We start from the raw sequence: 17,952 nt of genomic DNA, 5'->3' as shown, positions 1-17,952 counted from the left end.
ATTACACTAAGTTAAAGAAGACAAAGGTCACATATTATATGATTCCACTTAATATGAAATACCCAGAAGAGATAAATCCACAGAAAGCAGATTGGTATGAGGCCAGAGGCTGAGGGGTGGGAGGGAGAGACGGAGAGAGGATCTGACTGCTTTACGGGTATGAGGTTTTCTTTTGGGGCAATGAAAATATTTTGAAATATTACATTGGTGGTGGTTGCACAATGTTGTGAATGTACTAAATGTCAATGAATTGAACCCTTTAAAAGATGGTTAATTTTATGCTACATGAATTTCACCTCAATAATTAAAAAAAGAACATGATGATAATTTTTTCTACTAACCCGATGAATAATTCCAGCAGAGTGAAGGTGCTTGATTCCACACAGCATCTGATAGAGAAGGTAGGACATTCTTTCATGATCTAGTTCCATCTGAATCACTTGGCAAAGATTTGCATCCATGAGCTCCATGACTATGTAACTTCATGGGTGAGAAAAGATGACAGCTAAAGTGCACAGCAACAATCTAAGAATAATGTATGAATGTAAACTTTTAATTATCACACTTACACATCTTGAAATTCTTCTAGGGATTTCTGTGGTGTGAAAACATTCAAAAGGCCAATTATCTGTGGCAAAAGCAGAGAGACAAAAAAATTAGACACCACTGCTGCTTAATAATACTTTCATTTAGGAACTGCAAATACATGGATTAAAAAAAAATCTACCAATGGTATAAGAATATTAAAATCTTATGTTCTAAGCCCAAGCGATCTCTTCTATTTTACCTAATACAACTTTATGGCCAGGGATTGGGGGTAGCGAGAAAACCAGACCACACAGGATCTTTAGGGGAGTGAAAAATACTCTGCATGATACTATAATGGTAGATATTATGCCATTACACATTAGTCCAAATCCACAGAATGTACAATACAAAAGACAACCCTAATGTATAAACTATGGACTCTGTGTAATAAGGACACATTACTGTAGGTTCACTGATTATAGTGAATGCACCAGTCTGGTGGGGGATATGAATAATGAGGGAGGCTATGCATGTGTGGGGGCAGAGAGTATATGGGAAATCTCTGTACCTTCCTCTCAATTTTGCCGTGAACCTAAAAATGCTCTTAAAATTGTACCAACACAAGAGCTCCACATATCCATTCCGTTTATGAATACTCAATTATCAAGGATGTATATATACAATCATCTACATAATTTGTGAGCAAATTAAAAAAAAAATTTTTTTAACATTTAGTCATTTTTGAAAGAGAGAGAGAAAGAGAGAGCATGAGTAAGGGAGGACCAGAGAGAAAGGGAGACACAGAATCTGAAGCAGGCTCTAGGTTGGTGGAGCAGCTGCTTTGAGCTGTCAGCACAAAGCCCCACGTGGGGCTCGAACTCAGGAACTGCGAGATCATGACCCGAGCCGAAGTCGGACCAACTGAACCACCCAGGTGCCCCAATTTGTGAGCAAATTTTAAATACCTTCCATCAGCTCTTATCTAACTCCCCCATCGCCCTCAGTTTTTCATAATACTGAACTTTCCCAGTTTTCTTCATTCCCAGTCCATTCTCTGGTTCATCCACAGACATGCCCTCTTTCCCACCATTCTGTCTTTAATCCTTTTCTCCATCTGCACCCTTTCCCTGGGGGCAATACATGTCTTTTTCTCTAAACATCTCTATGTTGGACAGTTTCCAAATATACATTAAAAGGCCCTGCTTAATTTAGAAGTCTCAAATACACATTGCCATGTCACATGAAAGTCTCACAAAGAATACAAAATTGAACTCATTAGCATTCCTACCCAAACCCTTTACTTTTCCAGAGTGCCTTCTCTTTTACAAAGGCGGCTTAGAGTAATTTTTGACTCTGTTTTCAGTATTTGCACCATAATAAATGTTGAAAAGAATACTATTCCATTCCACTGTCAGTCTGAACTTCAATCTCTTCTTTCCAATTCCCTGCGCTACCATACAGGTAAAGGATTCTGACATCTCATCTAGACTGTTCATGCTGTAATTACTTCTAACATTAGGTTCCCTAACAATGGTTTTCTACAAATCCAGCTACCATTTTACTGCCTATCATATGGTGAAAGAAAGACCTGATCACATTACTCACCTCTTCAAAAACTTACTACCAGCAAAAAAATTTCCCAAACTCCCTTGCAGGAAGTATATTCAGATCCTTCCATGACAGAATATCAACCCACTTTGTCTCCTGCTAAGCCCTCTATTAAACTTGATACTTTAGCCATACTAAATTAGTTTAAACAATGATATATTTAAAAACTCTCAATGCCTTTAAAGATACTCTTCCCTGTACCTGTCATATTTACCTACTGAATTCTGTTCCTTTCAAAATTGATGTCTTTTGTAGAGTCTAACAACCTCTATCTAGTCCTTGATGGGTTGCTGAATATTCTCTTTACCTTGTTCCCACAATGTCTTATGTGTTAATATGGCATTTAACACACTGTAGTATAGACTCATTTTCATGACAGCCTCATCCCAATCACACCAGGATCCTTGTTGGAAAGAATTATTCCCTCTTACAGCCCTAGCACAGGGAGATAACGGACACACATTTTTAAAATGTTTATTGACAAATACACTTAGGAATGGGAATATTTTTCTAGACAAACTACATGAGGGAGGAATTTATGTCATTCATCTAAGTACGAAGCTTTGCTTATAAGAGGCATTCAAATATTTGTTCAGTGAATAAATTCAGAAACATAATTTTCAGATCAGAAAAGGTCTAACAAATCTGTTCAAGATAGGGAAAGTGATAATAAGAATGCATCTAGCTGCTCTAAATGAATGAATTCCTGGCTCCTAATTAGATGAACTGCACATCTACAGACTTGTAGAAATAGTAGAACTGTTCTTATCTGAGAAATCCTATAGTACAAGAGAAGTGTTAAAGATGAAAAGCATATAAAAACAAGAGATCAGTAGTTGCTTAGAGCTAAGGTGGATGAGAGATAGGAACGTGACAGCTACACAATACGGAGATTCTTTCTGAGGTGATGAAAACGTTCTAGAACTGCCTGTAGTCATATACATCAGTGAATACACTAATAACCACTTAATTACACACATTAAATGAACTGTACAGCATGTGAATTGTATCTCAATAAAGGTGCTATAAAAGATTAAGGCAGACTGTGGCCCTTTTTTTTCCTTCAAAAAAGAACAGAAGGGAAATTATATCAATCATAGACTGGACAGCAAACAAAAGTCAAGTGCTGATTAAGTGGGTGATACGGAAGTATGTGAAAGAAGTAACACTTACTAGAAGCAGGCAAAAATTCCCCAAGAAACTGTACTTTCTTCTCTGACTAAAACAACGACAACAAAGAGCGGCAGCAGGTCAGAAATGTGACCAAGTACCTATATGGAGATTTCAAAAACGCATTTTGAAAATGTCTCCAATCATAATACCCATGTGAATGAGATGAAGAATTCAGGAGAGATGGATAATTTTTTAGTTACACACACAATTTCTGCTATATAAACAAAGGTCACTAATGAAGTAATGCAGCTATTATGAAGGCATCCTGAGCAAAATTGATAAGTGAAGCCAGCAAGTGAAAAGTCAGAACAAAGGAAAAAGCAACCCCCAACAGTCTGGGAACAGAAACCAGATTTCATGTGAAATTCTAGGGAGAAACAGCAAGTACTATATACTTAATCTCCAAAAGCAAAAAGTAAAAAGAAAGTGAACGATGGGGGGGCACCTGGCTGGCTCTTGCAACTCTTGATTTCAAGGTTTTGATAAGTTCAAGTGCCATGTTGGGTATAGACAGTACTTAAAATTAAAATCTTTATAAAGAAAAAAAGAAAGTGAAAGGTGGGAAAGATGTGACCTATTAGCAGGCTTGTGACAAAGAATAACTTGCTAAGACAATGTGAACCAAACGGTGACCTGACTTCCAAACAGGATTACAATGTCCACGGTTAAGAGGAGACAACGAGCCTCAGTTCCTCTTGAAGGATTCGATCAGACATGAAGTACTGTGTGCTAGGTGACACACCAGTGTGTTCAGAGATAAGTGACCAAGTGGACATACAAAAGCATCTATGGAAATAGTAACAAATGCACAACAATATGAATGCACTTAGTACCACTGAACTGTATGTTTTAAATGATTAAGATAGTTTTATACTATGTGTATTTTACCACAAAAAAAGAGGGTGGGAAAAAACATGTTTAGACCAATGAAGAGATTAATCTGTGTAGAGCATGAAACTGCTGAAAAGGCAAGACATTACAAAAACATCCATCAGGAATGTAAAAATTCCATCATTCCTAGTTTCCCTATACATAGTGACCCTTGAACAACATGGGTTCAAACTAGGAGGGTTCACTTACACATGGATTTTTTTCAATACAGTACAGTACTGCGTAAAAATTTTCCTTATGATTTTCATAACATTTCTTTTCTAGCTTACTTTAAGAATACAATACATGTAGGAGTGGCTGGGGGGCTCAGTTGATTGTCCACCTCTTGGTTTCAGCTCAGGTCATGATCTCGTGGTTCACGAGTTTAAGCCCTGCATCAGGTTCCACACTAACAGTGCAGAGCCTGCTTGGGATTTTCTCTCTCTCTCCTCTCTCTCTCGCCCTGTGCCCCTCCCCAACTCGTGCTTTCTCTCAAAATTAAAAAAATAAAGGAATACAATACATGCGATGCACAAAATATGTGTTAATCGACTATTTATATTATTGGTAAGGTTTCCAGTCAATAGTAGGCTATTAGCAGTTAAGTTTGGGGTTGTTGAAAGTTATATGTACATCTCAACTACACAGAGGGTCAGCATCCTTAATGCCCACTTTGCTCAAGGGTCAACTGTATTTAGTTTTATATTCATTCTCTGAACAAATATGTTAGAAGCATCTACTCTACGTCAGTCAGCACTCTTCTAGGTGCCAAGGGTATTGCCTGCGTGGATCTTGCCACCCCCAGCAGAGGGTTAACTATGTGAAACAAGCTTTCCACGCCCTCCATTTAGTCGATGGAACCATCTATTTTTGCAGTCGGCTGGCTCAGGAAATAGGGAGTTATTGGCCATGTCCCCAGTGCAAAACTAAGGCAATATCACCACCATCATTGCCACGAAACAGGCTACAAGAGGCATAAGCAGCTCCATCTGAGAGGGAAAGACCACCAGCAAAACCCAGACAAGCAACATGGCTGGCTCCCACCTAAACAAGAATGGTGGCACAACTTCTTCGCTGTCACTGACGGACTTTAAACTGTATCTCTTTTTAAACGCTGTTCTTTTTCTCTGGGAGGCCCTTTTTCTTTAACAATCCAATTTTTACCCCATTTTTAAGAATTAGTCTAGGGTCACCCTTCCCCAAAGCATTCCCATTTCATGAAAGCTCACTGCAATCTTCTCTCCCCTGAAATCTCAGCACTTATTTTCCACCCACCATGATATGACAATCAAACCTCTACCGCTTTATCATATTCGGTATTTCACTCTCTGTTATTTGTCTTCAAAATAACACTATAATAAGCTCCCCCAAGTCAGGAGCCTCATCCTTCCCCAACAGTGACTAGTAACTCCAGTACACAGAAACTTGCACAGTTAGCTCTCAAAATGTGGTAAACTGTGTTATCTGCAATCAGAAAGCATGGAGCTTACTGTATTTTATAAACTCCTTTAGACAAATATACCACAAAACATCTCCAGTCAGATGCTTTTGGTTTAGTACTTCATAAAACCGTCCCTTGCACAACTTACTCCTAGTTTATTTCCTCTTGGCTTATAAAAATCATTCCATTAAAGTAATCATGAAAGTATGCTGAAAGTAAGTTTTACAAAGTGTTAACAATTCTCAAAATGAATGAAAGTTATATGCTTAAGTCTTTATAATCATTAGGAAAAAGAATTAGGAATGCTTTCCTAATTTCATTTAAGTATCTTTTGAAGTTTCTGCTAAACTGCTTCATAAAATCACTGACTATCTTCAACTTAAAGTCACCAGTGAGTATCAGCATCACTTAAAAAACCAGGAGTGGGGTAGGGAGAAATGATTTCTATTTTATATCCAATATTAAATAAAATAACTATTGTCAAAGTAAAATGGGAACAATTTCACCTCTGTGCTAAGGCTACAGTTTTCTGAAATGTCAGCCTGCCAGAAAACAAAAAGTAGAAGATGAGATCAAGTCTAAATCAAGTTCTTCTAAAACACCTACCTCTTTTAAAACTCCTTTTGAAAAATAAAAAACTACACAATCTAAATTTCATCAACTGTTTTTCTTTTGATATAATTTAATAAAATTGAGAAAAATTCACACTGCAGACATATATCCCTTTTAGATAATGTTTCAAACCGGAAGAGCATTTAAAGCACCTAATATTTTTAAAAGTTTTGTTGGTTATGTATTCATGAACAAATCTTGATTTCATCTATACTTACAACATTTTCTCAAATGTTCACTTACATTTTTGTGATTAACACATTTCATTAGAACTAGCTCTCTGTAAGCCCGTTTAGCATGAGTCTGATTCTGAAACGGCCGGCTCAGCTTCTTGATTGCAACATTTCTTTCAAGAATGGCATCATAAGCTGCACTGTAACAAGAAATTCAAAAACAACAACAAAGCTTTAAAATCTACAAAACTGAATTTATGAAACATTCATGTAGATTCCTTACTCTCTCCAAAGATAAATGCAACTGTATCAATTTCCAGTGTTTGATAGGCAACGTGTTTCTTCCCTACCTATTACAGCATATTCCAACAATGTATAGCATTGTTAACTGCTTCTTAAAACGCGAATGGATTCAAAGAGACAATGGACTGTGAAGGCAGAAACTGTACTTATTAGTTGGGTGTCCTCCAAGATTTCCCTAGCATACAATGGGCACTCAATGCATAAATGTTTAATGAGTATTCAGGCCCAATACATAGCTTAAAGCCTGATGAATCCTTCACTTTGCACCTACACCAAGGGCAGACAGGATTAAAGAATACGTGTGGTCATAAATTCTACCCAAAATACTTTCTGAAGAATTCGACATAAGTAGATCACTCCCAACTTCTTTGGACACAACAAAATGAATACAGAAAGAGGAAGGAACATACATACAGAGCTATACAAAGGGTTAGTTTACAATGTAAAAGTATTTAAAATTTGTTTTGGAGAAGGGAATTAAAAAATCAAGCCTATAGATATGAATGCTAGATTTCAGGACATTAGAAGATGCTTCATAACTGTTACTGAAACACATAATTCTGTGACATACAGCAACACCATACTCATTACTCTTCATATCTTTACCATAGGATACTGACTAAACATCATGTTTTACAAATGACAGACCAGAGACAGTAAAGCACAAATAAGGTAAATTATCTTAAAATTATAGAATGTTATGATTGAAAGAAACTTTTAAAATCATTTGAATTCACCACTTATTCACCAGAGGTTAATAAGTAATTTGCCCAAGGTTAGACAGAAAGTTAAAAGCAAAGCGGAGACCAAAAGACTAAGACATGAGGTTATGCTTTTCATACTGGACTACCTAACATACTTAAAGACTTCTGTTTATATATTTGGAAAGTTAGCACACTACTGACTAAAATTATTCTCTCATCCAACCTCACTGTATCAAATGTACTGAAAAAATATGTATTAAGAAATGAGCACTTTGGCATAAATGGACGCATCTATACATAATATATAGGACATAACTTATTTCCTATATAGGTACATATGCATACACATAGCAAAACAGACATAAATATTATACTCTTTAGTTAGAAAATACCATATTTGTGTATATGTTCTCCCCAAATTAAAAAACAACACCCACAACATAAGGGGTCATTAAAGATGATTAAAAGTTTTGACTGTTTCAGATAAAGTATGTTTTACTTTTAACCATTAAATTCATTCCTATTAATTTTTTGTGTTAAAGTAACATTTTAAACTATAGAGGTTCAAAAGTATCTGAGTAGGTTGTACTATTTTGTATCCAAGGAAGTTAGATTTCTAATTGTTGATACTTAAATGTGTACAAATTAGAGATCAATCCAGATCCCAATGAATCTTACCATCTATCACTGGGGTCCAAAATAATGCCTTAAAAAAATTAATTTCTTCAGTTGACAGTGATAGTAAACACACACAGTGAGTTTAAAAACTTTTTAGCTTAATATTTGTCTATTTCATAATAATCTTTTGTGAAAGAATAAGCAAAATATTTGAAGACACTTATTCCTTAGGACAAAACAGAGGCTGGTTAAGATGGCTTGAGGTCCCTTCCAAAGCAGTTTTTTTTTTTTTTTTTTAAATTCTGGTACACAAATTTCAAAATGTACTTACCTCTCGAGGATAAGTGAAGGTATAGAAAAAACATTTTTATATATACTTTTATATATATGTTCATATATTACATATATATGTGTATGTATGTGTATATATGTATGTATATAAATACCATATTCCTCACAATAATGTAAATCAGGTGAGAAAACAGGCTTAGCAATATTAATTTGCCATGAATCACAAAGTTAGTACATCATAAAGCTAGAATCTGAACCATGAGCTGGCTTTCAGAATCCTTCCTGTATTGACTATACCGCATTATTTTCTTTACAATGAATTTGTGGTTGGTTAAATGTGGTTGGTTAAAATGACAACCAGCCAGCTTTTTAAACTTTTTAAAGTTACCCAAAATACTAAAAATGAAAAAAAAAGTTACCCAAATTCTGTAATTTTTGGTATTACAAATTATTTCGAGAGTACAAAAAAGAGAATAAATGCTACTGTTCCTATTACAGAAATGTGAGAGATTTTAGCATTTTACCATAATTGCTCTGAATTTTTAAAAAATTCACAGATAAAGTCCCCTTTCTTTGTCTCTATTTTTGGAAGTAGACATTATTCTGAAGAATTTGGTGTTATTAATGTTTTTATAGCTTTCTACATACATATACATCCATAAATATATGGTACTATTTTGTATATTTTCAACTATATATAAATGGTATTATAAGGTATATGTATTCCGCATCTTCCTTTTAAACTCAACAACACTACAACTCTGAGACTGTCTTTGTTGAAACACAGCTCCAGTTCATCCTAAATATTGTATAGTATTTTACTGTATGAATATATCACAATTTTTTATTCTCATGGATAGACTCACTGCTATTAACAATTTTTGCTATTATAAACAGTGTTGCAAAGAAAAGTCTCTTTAGGTACATGTACAAGTGTTTTTCTGGAACCTGGGGGAGACCTGCAGGGTCATAAACACATGATTTTTAATAGATTCTGAGACAAATCTGGTCAAGAAAAGGTAATAAAGATATAATTACGCTAGAGCGAGGCTAAGAATTCCCCAAAGCACTAGATTATGCTAACTTAGTGATCTAAAATCATTAGCAGAACTGTCCCAAAAAGTATTCTACACTTCAGTTTATTAAGAATTATGTTGATCTATAAAGCCTACCCACTGCAGAAATTAGCTTGTAAATCAGTTTTAAAGATACATATGAGTTTTTGAAACATACAATGAAAAATGAGCTCACTTCATTCCCCAGTATAAAATAAGATTTCTGAAATTCCAGAGTTTCATTGTAGTGTGAAAATGATGATTAAGTGAAGCTTCTTATTAAACTAGCTATGGGAATAGATGTATACATGGAATTAACAAGCATGCCACTTATTCTTTCCTGATATAGATTATTTGTCTTTACATGGCTTATGACCACGTATTTAATCATAATTTATACTTAAAGATGACAGTGCTGATATATAAAGTTGTGTTTAATGAATAATAAAGAACATCAACCCAGAACAAAATTGTTACCATGTTATAGCTTTAATTTAAATAACACAGTTTTATTTTAACTTTTTTGAAGCAAGTTAAATATTTACCAAGGTATCTATATTACAAGAGGAGAAAAGATAGCAGTTAATGATTCTCTGCCTAATTTTTGGAAGTAAAACTTACCATACTATTCCTTGAGCTCCTGAGCCTATAGGTTTTAAATTCTGATATCGTTTCAAAACTGTAAATGTAGAATCTCCAATCTCTACACTATAAAAATTGCTGTCACGCTTGCTTCTGCTCATGATGGCAAACAATTAATTTAATGGCTTCATCCAAATATTCACCGAGAAGCTGCAAAATGGAACAAAATGTGATGTTAACAAAATGAATGTATTTAATCTTAAAATTTAAGTCTTCACTCTGTTCACTGATAGTAACACAGACTGCTACAGCACGGTAAAAGAGCTACTTCATTAAAATACATTAAAACACAAACAGAAAGAAAAAATACCTCAGAACTTGGTTAGCATCTGCCATACTTAAGGAGAGGATTGATAGTTAAAAACGAAACAAAGCTTTTACAAGGGTAAACAATTTCTTCACTGTAAGTCATTAGTATTAATATGCATACATGTCTTAACTTATTGGAAAACTGTAAAAACATTTTAACAAAAGCAAATAATTATAACTAAACATGCTTTTAAGGTCACTTCCATAGTTTAAAATTTAAAACCAGTCATTTTATGTATTTATTATAGATTACTGAAAACTTAATTTTTGTGAGAAATTGATACTATCATAATTTTTAAACTCATTTAATGTGACATGGAAGAAACAACCAACTGGCAGGCAAGTAAGCTGGTTAGCATGTATCACCCCTACCTAACAAACACAGTACAGTGCTGTCACCATGCCCCTGACCCCCAACAGCAACACCCAGGGTGTAATGCATATGTTGTTAGAATGGTTGAAAGGATGAGAAGAAGGGTAGAAACTATACAATAAAATAAAAAGATAACAAAGTTAAAAATGAGAAAATATATAGAGAAAAGCATTTAGTATATTAGGATATGAAATAAAGCAATATACTGTTCTGAATTGTGGGGCCTCAGAAGCATAACCTAAGTTCTGACCACAGTTCTTTGCCACATGCCTGATTATAAGCCAAGGAAGTCTTTTTCTACTTGTTTGAGCTGTATTTATTGACATACCTATTACTCATTCTAGACAGAAGTGGCCTATTGCAAAATGCATGCAAGACAGCTCCAACCTACTCCCCACATCCCACAATAAGACTAGAAACCAGTTAAGTCTAAAGAATTACTGTTTGTGTGTGTGGTTGCAAGGCAACGCCTACAAAAACAAAAATAAAAACAAAATCCTGATTAGACTTACAATGTAAAGAATCAACTTAACAAACACTAAGAATTACTAAGTGTCTAACCTGCGCCAGGCACTGTATTGCGCCCTAGAGCCAGACTATGTAGAAGCTCATGAACTGGATTCTAACAGTTTAATTCCCAGAGTAGGACAGAAACCACTGAACAGCTCCCTGGCTGCTACCTGGAGATTACACTCCAAGAGGAGGCGGAGCAAGAGTTGTAAAACTAGTTGCAAAACTAGTAAGCTATTGTACCAATCCAGATAAGAGAGAAAATTAAAATTAATGAGAATTCTTAGATGTGATGGCGTTAAGAATAAACAGAAACTAAACAAAAATGCCCAAACGGTGTAAGCTTTAAAAAAGAAGGTAAATAAATTGAGAGCAATTGAAAAGTCGGATCAATGATTTGGATAAATTAAAGAAGGGCCAGAGAAACACTTCCAAAATTAGTAACTAAAACTAGTCATGTAACGCTCCAGAGAGAAGTGTCTGAAATGCCAAGTGTCATCAATCTACCTAAGTGGAACCAGAGGCTTATAAGAAAAAGTTTGCTCATGATTTAAACACTTAGATATGCCCGTAGGCTGATCAAATATAGGTATTGGTTACCCAGACCAATTTCTTAACTTAACCTGAATTCCTTCTTGTCTACTGGAGTAGGGAAATAGAGAAGTGAAAAGAGGAAAAGAAGGAAGCATTGGGTGTCAGCGCCCTCATCAAATATGCTACACATTTATCCTGGAAACTAGGTTGGCCCAGGGCCTGGAGACAGTAATAATGCTCTCTGGTAATTTGCACATATAGCCAGAGACTGAGCACAGAGCCTCCTTAATGGCAAGGAAAGGCTTCTCTTTATTCTCAGAACAGAATGGCCCAGGAGCAGGAGTGCCCATGGTATGCACGCAGAAGTCTAGACTAACCTGTGGCAGCAGCTGAGCAATGATAGCTACAACACCCCAGAACAGAGCAGGGATAGCAGGCAGGGTACCCAAGGTTAAGTAGGCAGACCCAGCCAGTAGTACCCTCTGTAGAAGCCACAGCTGCCACTCCTACAAAAAGGAAATAGAAAACTCTACTCACTTACATTATCAGCTGTACAATATTTACCGGCACGCCTGAGTAAAAATCTATGCTGGGTACCAAAACACAATAGTATTCAGCATCTGGCCATCCACAGAACTTGCAGTTAAGACCGATAAGGAGACCTTACATTGCTTAGAATCTGCTGGTGTATCACTATGGTTGTGATAAGAGCAGTGAAGGGAAAGGACAGGATGCTGATAGAAGCAAGCCTGCTAGTCTGGGCTCAAGAAAAAATTCCCTTTATGCTGTGATGTTTGAGCAGGATCTGAACACAGATTATGAGTTAACCAGACACGGAAATAAGGGAGTTTTCTAGGCAGAACAATCTATGCTGCATCCCTTTTTACAACCCAATAGTATTCCATTGTGTGGATATACCATTTGGACATTTGCATTGTTGCCAGTCTGGAGGTTATTACAAATAACGCTAGTATAAACATTCACACTCCCCCTGCCATTCATCTTGGGTAAATACCTAGGAATGGGGTTTTTGACTCTTACGTTTAATTTTATAAGAAATTGCTGGGGCGCCTGGGTGGCGCAGTCGGTTAAGCGTCCGACTTCAGCCAGGTCACGATCTCGCGGTCCGTGAGTTCGAGCCCCGCGTCGGGCTCTGGGCTGATGGCCCAGAGCCTGGAGCCTGCTTCCGATTCTGTGTCTCCCTCTCTCTGACCCTCCCCCGTTCATGCTCTGTCTCTCTCTGTCTCAAAAATAAAAAAAAAAAAAAAAAAAAAAAAGAAATTGCCAAACTGTTTTCCAAAGTGGCCATACCATTTTTCATTCCTACCAGCAAAGTAAGTAAAAGTAAGCAAAAGTAAGCAAAGTAACCTTCTTGTGATTGCCAATTTCTTGTGATTTTACATTTTACTAGCGGGTGCACAGTGGTATTTCACTGTGGCTTACATTTGCATTTCCTAATAATTAACGACGCTTAACATTTTTTCATGGGCTTACGTGCTACATCTTTTTTTTGTGAAGTAGCTAATTAATTCTTTTGCCCATTTAAAAATATAATTGTTTTGGTACTTATTTATATATTCTGGATATACATCCTTTATCAGATGTGCAAGCATTTTTTCCCAGTCTGTGGCTTGCCTTTCTATTTTCTTAACAGTGTCTTTTTCTTAAAACTGTTTACCGTGAAATAATTTTAAACCAACACAGATGTTACAAAAATAGTACAGAGTTCCTGGCAATGCTTCACCCAGCTTCACTCAAATGAGAGCATTTGACATAACCATAGTACAATTATCAAAAATTGATATTTGATAGAGAAAGTTTACATTGGTACATACTATTAGCCAACAAGGAAACGGACATTGTTCAGATTTTACTTGTTTTTATATGCACTTTGTGTGTGTGTGTACAGTTCTATGTAAATTTATCACATACACCTATTAGTGTAATCTCTATCACAATCAGAATACAGAAGTGTTTCATCTCACCAAAGAAAATCCTTCATGTTATCCCTGTATATAATCACACTTTCTTGCCAACCCTACCCCTGGCAGTTTGATCTGTTTCCACCACTATCATTTTTTTTTTCATTTAAATAATGTTATATAAATGGAATCACATAATATGTAATCCTTTATATATATTACAGTTCCCAATATATAGGCCTTGCAAAATTTTGTTCAGTTTCTCCTTAAGTATTAGTATTCTGGGTGCTATTGTAAATGTTTTCATGTTAATTAATTTTTAAATTTTCAATTGTTCATTGGTAGCACATAGAAATACAATTAAGTTTTCTGTATAATAACTTTGTACAAAGCTCATTTATTAGTCTTAGTAGCCTTTTTTGTGGATTCTTTGAGATGTCCTACATACACAGTTTCATTTCTTCATTTCCAACTTGGATGCCTCTGACTTCCTTTTCTTGCCCCACTGTACTAACTATAATTTCCATACAATCCAGAATAGAAGTGGCAAGAGCAAACAAACATCATTCCCTTGGTTCCTGATCTTAGAGAAAGCATTTAGTCTTTCATCACTAAGTATGATGTAAATGACAGGATTTTACGAGATGCCATTTAACAAGATAAGAAAGTTCTCCTTATGGCCTATTTCACTGAGAGTTTTTAGTATTAATGAGTACTGAATTTTGTCAAATGACTTTTCTGGATCTATTGAGATAATAATATAGTTTTGCCTTCTTAGTTGGTTTACATAATGAATTACACTGATGATTTTCAAATGTTGAACCAACCTGTATTCTTTTCTTTTAATTTTTTTTTTAACGTTTATTTATTTTTGAGACAGAGAGAGACAGAGCATGAACGGGGGAGGGTCAGAAAGAGGGAGGCACAGAATCCGAAACAGGCTCCAGGTTCTGAGCTGTCAGCACAGAGCCCGACGCGGGGCTCGAACTCACGGACCGCGAGATCGTGACCTGAGCCGAAGTCGGACGCTTAACCGACTGAGCCACCCAGGCACCCCTGTGTTCTTGTAATGAATCCCACTTAGTCAAAAGTATCCTTTTTATTTTAATTCACTTGGCTTAAACTGTGTCGAAGGTTTTTCAATTTAGTTTTATAGGGAATACTGGTCTGTAGTTTTCTTTCATGGTGAATGTAATGAGTTGGGAAGTGTTCCCTCCTCTTTTTCTGAAAGACTCTGTGTAGAAATGGTATTATTTGATCTTGGAATGTCTGATAAAATGTCTCTGGAAAGCCTTCAAGGACAAGGGTTTTTTTGTGGAAAGGTTTTCATTGCAAATTAAAAAAAAAAAAAAAAAAAAAAACAACTAATACACAGAGGACTATTCAGGCTTTCGATTTCTTCTTAAACGAGGTTTGGTAGTTCTGTGTTTTTCAAGGAATTGGCTAATTTCATCTAAGTTGTCCAATGTGATGTCTACAGGATCTGTAATCATGTACCCTCTTTCATCCCTGTTATTATAATCCATCTTTTCTCTTTTTTCCTGATTAATCTGGCTAGAATTTTATCACTCTTATTGACCATTTTAAAAAGTTAGAATTTAATTTCTGCTTTTCTGTATTTTTATACTTTTCTATTTCACTACTTCCTGCTCTTGTCTTTATTTCCTTCTTTTTGCTTGTTTTGGGATTGCTCTTCTACTTTCTTATAATGGAAGCTTAAAAGTATTGGTTTGAAAAATTTTTTAAAATAATATAAACATTTAATACCATAATTTGCTCACCACTTTAGCTTCTACCCATAATTTATCATCATATCCATATTCAATAATAAAATAAATACAAACACTTGAATAGGCTTTACTTAATGCCAGGTCCTATTTCAAGTGCTTTATAAATTTATTTTAATCCTCACAAGAGGCCTATGGATGTTTTCTAGTTGTTTATGGCTAAGGGTAAATTCAGTTCTTGTTACTACTATTTGGCTGGAAGCATAAATCCCATATACTCATTTTGTCTGATGTTTCCTTATGTTGAAATAGGAATTACTGTTTTTCCATCTTCCAGATGGTGAAATTAAGTCTCAGAAAGGTTAACTGCCTATGGTTACAAAGTTAGTAAGGAGTAGAAGGAAGATTTGAGTCCTTCACCCATATACTAGAGTCCAAAATAAAAAAAAAAAAAAATCTTGGTGGTGAAAAAGGATATGAAGGAAGAGGAACAGTTATAAATACACTGAGTCGGAGAGATCTCCAAGATATCCAAATGGAAATATCAAGTTGGTAGCCAGATACAGAACTGGACCTCAGAGGAGAGTGTGGGTGAAAGATACAAATTTAGGAGTTGTTGTTACTGAGCTAATGAGAATGATGTTACTCAAAAGGAGTGCAGTAGGAAGGGAAAGAGACCTAAGATTCAGCTTTGTAAACACCGACATTTAATGAGCAATTAAAGATAAGCCAACAAAGAAGTCAGAGAAGAGAACCAGACATAGAAAATGAACAGAACACCTTGGAGAAGCCAAGGGAAGTGTTTTTAAAGAACAGTCAGTGGTCAATAGCTCTGAATGCTACAGACATATCAAAGAAACCGCTTGAGGGGCGCCTGGGTGGCGCAGTCGGTTGGGCGTCCGACTTCAGCCAGGTCACGATCTCACGCTCCGTGAGTTCGAGCCCCGCGTCAGGCTCTGGGCTGATGGCTCAGAGCCTGGAGCCTGTTTCCGATTCTGTGTCTCCCTCTCTCTCTGCCCCTCCCCCGTTCATGCTCTGTCTCTCTCTGTCCCAAAAATAAATAAACGTTGAAAAAAAAAAATTTAAAAAAAAAAAAAAAAAAAAAAAAGAAACCGCTTGAGTTAGAGTAATGAAGGTAGAAGCTAGACTGGAATGAGCTGAGGTGTGAGAAGGATATGATTTTAGACACAGGTTAAGTAGGTGTCAGTACTTGTATAGAGAAATTTAGCAAAGAGGAAACTGATAGAGAAAGGTAAATGGTTAAGGGAGGGTGATTAGATTATATAATATATAACATAGTATAGCATAGCATATATAACACAGAGACAACCTGAACATATTTACCTACTAATAGAAAGGATCCAATATACAGAGGAAGGGTGAGAATAGGGGAATGAAAAAAAATGAAGTTTCAGGTAGCACAATATCTCTGAAAAGGTAGAAAGGAATGGGATCCAGAACACATGTGGCCATACAGATGGAAATACTGGTGTCACTCTGCCATCAGAAAATACCATCAAGTGACTGAGACAAAAGGATCAATTTTCAAGATAAGGGCATTAAGGCTACTGGTGACATTTATGGAGGATGCATTTGCTGTCCTGTTCTCTCCATGATGAAGCTGGATGAGCACAAGTGTGAGGAAGAAATGGTATGGACTCTGATCACTCATGCCCCTACTCAGGAAAGCGATGTGACTAGTTTTGAGGCTCACAAGAGTAAGAGAATAGACAGGCATTATTATCCCATCCAACAGATTAGTAAACTGAGGTTCAAAAAAGCTAACATGCAATCAATTGCTGTGTAAATGTTGAAGTTCAGCTCTGGCCTTCAAATTTCACCTCTCATTATTCCTACAGTGAGAACACTACAATGTAAACATGGCTAAATTATCAACCCCCAAATCTCTCATGTATCTGAAATTTGCTTATTTTCCCTTTCCTTTTTGTGAAACATTTTCACTTATTTTTTCCATCCCACTATATCTACCAAAGACCAGTTTAAGTATGATGTTCAGGAACCCTTTGCCACTCAAACCAGCCTGAACCTAATGTCTTATCTAAACCACTTTGTATATTTAGATATACAGATTTTACTACCAGACTGTGATCTTTTTGAGGGTAAGGATTACTTTCCTAGGTTTTCAGATTTCCAAAACATATCAGCTCTCTGTATAGTTATTATTTAAATAATAATTGCTAAAAAAGTTAACCAAGAATATGAAGTCACAAATTACTTAATAAATTGTTCTGTTTATCTTCACCAATGTTTTCCTTTGTTAGCAGGGGAAAAGAAGAGATTAAATTAGGTTTTTATGACTCAATTTCTATGACGTCTACACAAGGACCTACTGCTATCAGGCTGGTCCACCTGTAAAATGGTTGGTCTGGTAAGCCTGAATGTGGAGACAAGTTAAACTAAATAGTTATATTAAAAGTATTTAGGGGAAAAAAAGAATGAGTTTAATGCAGCCATACAGATAAGCCTCAAAGACAACAGAAGTAACTCTGGTTGCATCACAAATCTATTTAATAGCTAAGCTTAGAATTTAACCAATTA

The 17,952-nt window shown here is 35.8% G+C and overlaps 1 protein-coding gene across 8 annotated transcripts in view; it reads right to left on the bottom strand.

Annotated features, from left to right (window-relative positions):
* Positions 1–17,952, bottom strand: part of MAPK8 (mitogen-activated protein kinase 8) — a 100,179-nt gene that overhangs the window by 30,918 nt on the left and 51,309 nt on the right. For all 8 annotated transcript variants that reach the window (XM_045437984.1, XM_045437989.1, XM_045437986.1 and 5 more), the window contains 4 exons: positions 9,998–10,168; positions 6,476–6,605; positions 570–628; positions 342–480 (listed from right to left, as the gene is read on the bottom strand). In XM_045437984.1, coding sequence (XP_045293940.1) covers positions 342–480; positions 570–628; positions 6,476–6,605; positions 9,998–10,119 — 450 coding nt within the window. In that variant the 5' untranslated portion in view covers positions 10,120–10,168. The remainder of the gene's footprint in view (positions 1–341; positions 481–569; positions 629–6,475; positions 6,606–9,997; positions 10,169–17,952) is intronic.

Source organism: Leopardus geoffroyi, chromosome D2 (assembly GCF_018350155.1).
Source record: "Leopardus geoffroyi isolate Oge1 chromosome D2, O.geoffroyi_Oge1_pat1.0, whole genome shotgun sequence".
NCBI lineage: Eukaryota > Metazoa > Chordata > Mammalia > Carnivora > Felidae > Leopardus > Leopardus geoffroyi.
This window is presented reverse-complemented; position numbering and strand designations above follow the sequence as displayed.